The following is a 9,154-nucleotide window of genomic DNA, read 5'->3' on the forward strand; positions in this document are numbered from 1 at the left end:
AAAAATCAGGAGTGGACTTTTTGCATAACAAATTATTGACCTTTTCAGAAGCTTGTGATGTAACTGAAGAGTTTGATTTACCATTATCAATACTCTCTGATTCTATCACATATTTCTATCCAATATCACTGGATCCAATGTCAATTATGGCTCCACCGATTTGGTTGTCAATAATTTCTTTTGCACTAATAGCGGAGTCTTGATAATCTTTCAACTTAGATTCTAATTCAGCTATCTGACTCCTACGAACAACATCTAAATCCTCAATGGCTTTGACCATGTTCTCTAGGCATTCATTACGTTTCTTAAGTTTATCTAATTCAACAGTAATTAGGCCTAGTTCTTCTTGTCTAGTGAGCAATAATCTATTCTTAGATTTTATTCTATTTATTTCCTCTTTAAAGCTGATCACACTAGCATAAAGTTGAAACAATTCTACCCTTTTATCCTTATCACAATATTTGCAATCATGTCAGGATATATTAGAAGTGGTCTCAGGAGATACTTGCGACGAAGAGGTTTTCATTGATGTTGGATCATTGCATTTTTCTTCCTCTACATCTGTGCCATTCTAGTGCTTTTCATCACTGACTAATTCTTTGTCCTGATGCTTCTTCTGTCCATCTTCATTCCTTCTCAGACAAGCTTCTTTATCCTTTGCTTGTGTGGAATATTCCATTTCATTGTTAGAGTGTCCCTATTCTTCATCATCATACAGTTCTTGTGTGCTTCCTTCAATCAACTGTTCCTTGTAGCATTCACTGGATACTGACTCTGTAGATTCTCCATCTTCAAGATCTTGACTGTATCCACTAGATGACTTAACCTTATATTTGAATTTCTTCTGAATTTAAGTGCACTACATTTAGAAGCCATCTCAAACATAGTTTGATCTTTTAATTTCTCAAGTTCCTCCAAAGTATAATAGTCATATGTAGCTTCTTCATTTCCAGTCAGATTTTATCCACTTGTAGAAGCTTCAGAAGTCAGTGATCCTTCAACATTCTCTTCAGGAATCCTGTATTCCTCTGCTACAGGACATGTTGATTCTTTCATGGTCTTGTTCCTGTTGTTCACTGTCTCAGACCTATGGTTGACATTTCTCTGCTTTTCCTCAGCTTCATAGGTCTTCAGCTTATCATAAAGCTCATCCAATGACATTCTATTGAAATCCAGTCCTTCTCTGTTGGATGACACTTTATTTTCAAATGACTGGGTATGGTAAGAATAAACCTTATGTTTATCTATTTCTGTGAGCATGTCTTTCCTAAGCATACTCATCTCATCCAGAAGTTGGGTGTACCTTCCAAGCAACTATTTGATACTTTCACCGGAAAGAGATTTAAACTCCTTATATTCAGACATCAGAACATTCAATCCGTTCTTATCTTCAGTTCCCTCCACTATAGCTTCAATGGTTTCCCACATGTGTTTAGTACTAACATAATCCTTAATCTGATGACGCATGTTGGAATCCATTGACTCAACTAAAATTAATCGAAGACTTGCATCCAAAGAAACTAATTTCTTATCCCTATCAGCGTATTCATACGGATCCTTTGGGATAGACTCTTGAGAAACTCTACTGTCTAAATCTGTAGTTACAGAAATGTCCTTTCTTGGTACAAATGGACCAATCTCTAAAATTCCCTTGTAATCACGGTTTACTACTGAAATAAATAGAGTGGTCTTTTTCTTCCATAATTTATAGCTAGTTTTTACTGACATTACTGAAGGAAGGAACCTTGATACCATTAATTGTCCGAGTACTCAGTAATTTCATATATACAAAAATTCTACAATATAACGTCTCAATATACGATAACCCAAACAGTCAAAATCCACCAATACCAATCAATCAACCAATCTATAATAATCAAGAACACTATGACCACAAATAAACACAAATCATATTTAAACACCGAAAGCACTCCCAGACTCCGTACAACCAAAATCAACAACAAAACTTGCTAATCTAACGGATCAGATCTGCATATCGATCAACAAGCTCTGATACCAATTGTTAGGTCCAAAAGGTATATATAGATGGGGGGTGAATATGTGTTCTTTGTTTTCTAAAATTAATTGCAGCGGAATATCAAAATTAAAATGGAATAAACAAAGAAAGAGATTCCGGGTAAATATTATTTTTATTCATAAGTATAAATACCTGGAGGGTTTGCTTACAACTCCAAATACAAAGATCCGAAGCTACAAATATAAGAAGAACCAAAGCAACAAGCTATAAATCTAGGGTTCTTCTTATCACTCAAAAAATCTAAAGCTCTTATCAAAAGGTATTAAATACAATCAAGGGAGCTTTAAATAATGAGTGTTACAAGTTTGTAAGGCTTTAAATGGTGTGAATCAAATTGGACATGACCTCTCTTGTCAAATCAAGCTTTCAAGAGTGCTGAGATAATTTTGCAAAAGCTCCGCACTGTTTTAAAAAATGGAGAGTTTTAGATTCAATTTGTTGTTGATTGATTATATAGAGTGGTAGGCCAGAGAGAGAAGAAGGACATGTGGCAGCACCAGGACCGAGTAATTTAAATCAATACAGCTTGCAAAAACATTTACTTGCGTCCCTGAAACTTCACTTTAATTTACTTGCGATCAGGGAGACAAATTGCCTTAGAGGATTTGAGTACATTTACTTGCGACACATGTTGTACCTTGTACATGACTTGGTTTATATTCCAGATTTGCAAGTTTCTTGCGACCTCAACATGTGCATGGTCGCTTCTTTCACTTAGCCAATATTTTGCTCACCATGTTGACTTACCTGCGACTCACTTGGACTCAATTGCCTTAACTATTTTCGTTACTTGCGACTGTGAGTTTGTCCTATGCATTTCACTTAGTTGCGACCTCCATGTACTCATACACAACACTTGGTTTATTTCTCCTTAAATCCAAGTGAATCAAGCTGAGTGCATGTAATTCATTTTGTTTATTTACTTGCGACCATACACATGAACCACACCTGAATTTCTTTCCTTTAAAATCGAATAAACAAGCAGACCAGCATGATTCGTTGCATGCACACGCTAGAGCTCAACAAATCAACAGCCGAGGCTTTCCACGCGTGCGATTTAAACCAAAGAAACAATACTTTCCATTTTTTATTCATTTGAACAAACTATTCTGTGGTAGCAAGTTGCATGCGGCTTGTGGGTCCCGCGACTTGCAAGTAAATAACAACCAAGCTGCCATTTGATTTCTTTTCTTTGCAAACAGATACAACCACCTGCCATTTCCTCTTTATGCAATATGAGTTCATTTGGTTTGTTTAATAAATAAACAAACGAATGTTGCATGCATGCAGAGAGTCGAGCCTGAGAAAGAAAATACACTAGTTGATTTTAAATTAAATAGATAAATAAATGAAATTGTTTTTCATTTATTTATTAAAAAAATCAACTTGATTTATTAATTTAAAATTAATTTTTGATGTAAAATTAAATAAATAAATGAATTGATTTTGATTTATTCATTTAATAAAAAATCCGCCATTGAATAAACAAATCCTGTAAATTCTCGGGTCGTAGTCCTTTGTATCTTCAAGCCTTCTAATCTCCGGGTTTTCACACTTCAAAATATTTCCAGTCTTCTCGAGTACAAAAACCACTTAACAGTATTTCTAAAAATAATACTCTGTTTCCTTTCACGGATCACTAACGTCTAGTGCAAGGGTCTGGTTCACAGACGACTAGTTCCGCTCTCAGGCCTTCATATTATACCCGCACAAACCACTATTAAGTCTTCTACCAAATTTAACCAACTTCACTAGAAATCTTTGAGGTCTTCAAACTGATCCTGATAACTACTTCGAATGACTCCAACCTTATTCCTCCTGATGCCTGAACATATTAATGAACTTCATACGGATCACTGTTGATGTCTTCTTCACTGCAGGCTAACAAAACCTTTGTGTATATGCCCAATAAACTATCTGTACTGATTCTAGTGGAATATAGATTATTTCAAAGTCCTTGTTCTATGTTGAGTTATCCAAACCAGTATTGTTGAGTTATACATACAGCTTTAATCTTGCTCCATGGTATTATTAGATTATCACAAAAGAGCTATATCGAAAAGATCTTGGAAAGGTATGGCATGAAAGATTGTGCACCAATGGATACACCCGTGTCTAAGGGAGATAAAATTAGTCTCAAACAGTGTCCCAAGAATGAACTTGAGATAAGGGAAATGCAAAGGATACCATATGCATCGGCAGTGGGAAGCCTAATGTATGCTCAAGTTTGTACTCAACCTGACATAACATTCATTGTTGGAATGTTGGGAAGATATCTGAGTAATCCGGGAATGGAGCAATCGAAAGCAGTGAAACGAGTCTTACGATATTTGAAGAAAACAAAAGACTATATGCTCACATACAGGAAATCAGATCATCTAGAAATTATTGCATATTCAGATTCTAGCTTTGAAGGATACAAAAATGAAAGAAAATCTACTTCGGTCTATGTTTATCTATTGGCTGGTGGAGCGATTTCTTGGAGGTCTGCCAAACAGACGCTCATAGCTTCATCCACCATGGCTGCAGAATATATAACATGTTTTGTGGCATCCAATCAAGATTTATGGCTGCGAAACTTTGTCACTAGTTTGCATATCCTTGATGGTATTGAAAGACCATTAAAGATATTTTGTGATAATAAATCAGCAGTGGAGTATTCAAACAACAATAGGAGCACTACTGAAGCAAAACATATAGATATTAAGTTCCTAACTGTTAAAGAAAGATTCAGAGTGGACAGATTTCGATAGAAATCATTGGCGCTAACTTCATGATTACGGATCCGCTCACTAAGGCAGTTAACTCCTAGGGTTTTTCACAAGCATGCTGCTCATATGGGTGTTATCTTATGTGATACTTTGGTTTAGTGAGAGTTTGTATTTTGGTGTTTTATGTAATAAACATTAAGCAGTTTATGTTCTGCAGAATACAGTTGATGGAATTTTATTAAATGTCACTCTACTTTTGTTCAATTTTCTCATTGTGGTTTAATTTTTAGTTGAGAAAATTGGAATCAATCTTGTTAGAGATTGACTAAGGACTAGTTGGAAATAGGCATTATATAGATCACATTATATGTAATTTCCACCACTTATCCATGCATTGATACATATCGTTCAATATGTTTGTGTGGTGATCATGAAGGTTTAGTCACGTAAAGTTTGTGACGAATGCCGCCAGAATCTCATGCATATATAGTAGACGGACCGAAATGTTTTGGTAAATTCTAAGGATGATAAATAGCATAAAGTTGCGCACTAAAGTTTTGTATAATTGATTTTGGATTCATATGAAGCCCAAGTGGGAGATTATTATTATTATTTTAATAATAATATTATTTTATGGGATACATATAAATATATCAATTACATTTGCTATTTATTATATTGGGTTAAATTAAGTGATCAAATAAGAAACCCAATTAGATTTTAATTTATTGTATGGACCTAATAAGTGGATACCTAATATCAGGCCCAATTAAATTATAATGGGAGATTTAATTAGTTGGTATTTAAAAAGGGTTATAGTCCCCAATATATCAAGTACGTTACACAGCTTATCTTCTACCCATCAGAGGGAGCTATTAAGAAACCCTAAGGAGTACTTGGTTGAGGAAGACAATAATCAAGGACACTATACAGATTTAGATACCGTGAAGATTATCGCCTTATGGATTCAGGTACGCTTCCGCTTTCGATTTAATCTCATGTTAGGTCACACACACTATAGAAGGGGGTTGAATACAGTATTTAGCACAATCAAATCGAATATAAGAACTCAAGTAACTGAAAACAGATTTTATTCAACACAATAAACTCTGTTACAATATGGAACTGTCCTCTCTCAGTGATGAACAAATTATCACGAGAGCTGCTAGAGTTACCAAGAATAATAACTTCGATAATCGTAACACTTATAGTGTAAACTGTATGCCTGTGTTTATATACTACACAGTTATAAGATAATCTTCTAATTGATATGGAATATAATTCTGCTTCCTAAAATATATCAACTAGTTATCTTTTCTTCCAAGTATTCTATTCTTCATAGAATTCCTTCTTCATGCATATTTCTTTCTGTCTTAGTCTCGATCTTCTTTCCTTTCAATCAGCCGCCTGCCTCATCTGAAAGTCATCTTAAGTCCTGATATTATCTCCTAATAAATATCTTCTGATCACTTAAGTTCTAATAACTTAAGTTCTGATATCTTAAGTTCTGTCTTCAGTATAAGTGCTGATTTCCAGTTAATTATTGATTTGTCCTGTTAAGTAAGATCTGAAAACTAAACACAAATCATATTACACATGACATTATCAAATATATCTAACAATCTCCCCCAACTTGTGAATTAGCATAGTATACAAGTTCAACAAATATTTGATGATGTCAAAAACATTAAGTACAAATGCATGAGAATTTGACTAGATAACTACAACTTACTAGTCCTTTCAGCTTTACCATCTTTAACTTCTGATAATAGCTTTAGTCTGTATTTACTTCAGAATTTAAGCAGTTGTAGATCTTTGACTTGGCTTCAATTTCTGATCTCTTTGATATCAGGAGTTGTCCTGAGATAATTCTTCAACAAACATCTCTCAGCATATTCAAGTTCATTAACCATCCTCCTTTTAGCATTTAATAATTCAGCTGTATCTTCTCCAGTTTGAAAAATAGCTGCTTTTAGATCATTTATCTTAGCTTTTCTTATCTCCTGATCTAGTCTTATCAGATATACCTTGTAGACTCTAGATTGAATTCCATAGCTTTATAACCCAGAAAAGTAGTTATAATCTTAGCAGAGTTAGGCTTCATATCGACAATATCACCTTTGTGATCTCTGTACTTGGGACAGTATATGTTGTCAGAATTTACAGAATAAAGCTTCTCTTGTCTTTGAATTTGAAACTTTAAATACCCTGCAGCACTATCTGTTAATCTAGTCTTTCACTTGAAGTAGAAATAGAACATGTTCTAGTTCCTCAAAATACTTCAGTGGTATAGCATTCTGCTTAATCTGGTATACCCTTCCATCTGTCATAAAATATAACAAGATATGTTCTTTCAAGAAGGTATGGTAAACCATTTGTACAGATTCAAGTCGATTCAATCTTTCAGGAGTTGCTCCAACACCTGGTTCACTTAAGGAAGTTGGATCATTGGTAGTGTTATGTACTCTTCTTTCATCAGAACTACCCACCCAGATATATCTCTTGCTTCCTTTCCTATAACAACTCTTGCTTCAAAACCACTTGTTGCAGTCTTCAAAGGTTGAGCCTGTTTAGCTTTGGTGAATCCTGATAGGAGTATCTTTGAAGGTTTAACATGAGTAATGTCAGAGTTTTCCTTTTCCTTATATTCTGATATCAAGCCAACTTGAGCTATGTCAGAGGTTGTTTGCTTCACTGTCATATCAGAACTTACTAAATCTTGACTCTGAACAACATGAGCCATGTCAGAGGTTGTTTGAGAAATCTTCTTTGAAATCAGAGTAAGACTAATATCTTCTTCATCATCAATTATTTCTTCATCCATGACTGGCATATAAACCTTTACAGGTTCATCAACTTTTTCTTTGCCCTTGGACCTTGGATCAATTTCCATTTGTGATTTGGCTTTGATTACCTCAGAATTTGTTCTTTCCTTTATCACAATACCCTCAGGTTTTGGAAATTTCTTTTCTACAACAGAAGCTTTAGATTTTGTCTTGACACCTTCTGCTTTGAGTCTAGCTTCTTCTTCCTTTAGACTCTCAAAGTCCATTCCTGGATTTTCTTTAAGAAATAACTCCCTTGAAATTTCTTCATAAAGTTCCAGATGTTCACCAGAACTTATCCTTTTACCAGTATCAGAACTTATTCTTCTCCCAGTATCAGAACTTGTTCCTTGACTTGTAATTCTAGCTTTACTTGATGAAAATCCTTTGCCTTGATCTTGACCTCTACCCTTATCAGAGTTTCCCTGGTCATCATTTCCATCATCCTTTCCTTTCAGTGTCTGAATAGATTTGCATTTTGACTTAATCACTTTCTCCCCCATTTTGGCATCGGCAAGGTAATAGAAGAGAGACAAGCAATTCCATTGAGGATTGGATCTCATTGAGTTGATTTTGGTGAGAAGCTTGATTCTTCAGAATTTCTTCAATTTGAGTTTGTTGCTTCTCCTGATTTTTCTCAATGTAGGCAATTCTGTCAAAGGTTGGCTTGAAAAATCTGTTCTTTTCAAGTTTCACATTCATATCTTGCTGGATCAAGTTTTCTTGAATTTTATTCACCTTGTCATGAGTTATTGAGTGTTGACCTTGAAGGTGCCTTGTACTCAATGCAGTAACTCTCAGCTGTGCCTTGAAATCATCATTTATCAGCATTTCATCAGCTTTTGCAAGATGCTCAGCAAGAATCTTTTCAGAAGGAACAAAACTAACTGAGTTCTATTCTTTAGTCCACTCATTTCCTCTAGGAGTTTCACTCCAAGGTACTGGTGCTTCCCCTATAACAAACTTCTTGACTAAATCAGCTTTATTAACTGTTTGTTGAGGTGCATGTCCTGATGGACCAGCTGCATCAGCATCTAAATTATCAGCAGCTTCACCAGTAGTTTCTTCATTAGCAGCATCAGAACTTGTAGAACCTGCAGTATCAGCATCCTCTGGTAAAACAGCAGTATGTGAGGCTATAGAGGCTTCAACATCATCTTCTAAATTCTGATCTGCAGCCAGGTTCTGATCAACATCCAACATTGATATTATTGGTGGAGTGAGTTGAATTGGTGGAGCTTCCAAGTACAAAACCTCAGGCATAATCAAGTTATGAATATCAATTTCAGCACTTGTACCTGGTTCTTCAGTATGTACTGGATCAACTATAGGTGACATAGGAGGTGTAGGTATTTTAGCTTGAGCAGTTTCTGGATGTGCAGAAGGAAGTGATTCAATAACAACTGGTTCTTTTGAGATCAGAGATTCCTGATCCCCTTCCTTAGCTGCTTCCACTACATCTGAATCTGACTCAACTATGTCCCTGTGAGCTCTCTGTTTATTTACTTTCTTCAAAGGTGGAAACACTGTAGGAGCTTTATTATTAAAATTTAACTTTCTAATCCTTTTGAGGGGCCTAG

General features: G+C 35.2%; 1 protein-coding gene across 1 annotated transcript; it reads left to right on the forward strand.

Annotated features, from left to right (window-relative positions):
* Positions 1 to 4,137: 4,137 nt before the first annotated feature.
* Positions 4,138 to 4,791, forward strand: LOC141696081 (secreted RxLR effector protein 161-like). The gene has a single exon (XM_074500268.1). The coding sequence runs from the start codon at positions 4,138 to 4,140 to the stop codon at positions 4,789 to 4,791; it is 654 nt and encodes a 217-aa protein (XP_074356369.1).
* Positions 4,792 to 9,154: the final 4,363 nt, after the last annotated feature.

The sequence above is a fragment of the Apium graveolens genome, chromosome 11, assembly GCF_009905375.1.
Source record: "Apium graveolens cultivar Ventura chromosome 11, ASM990537v1, whole genome shotgun sequence".
NCBI classification, from domain to species: domain Eukaryota; kingdom Viridiplantae; phylum Streptophyta; class Magnoliopsida; order Apiales; family Apiaceae; genus Apium; species Apium graveolens.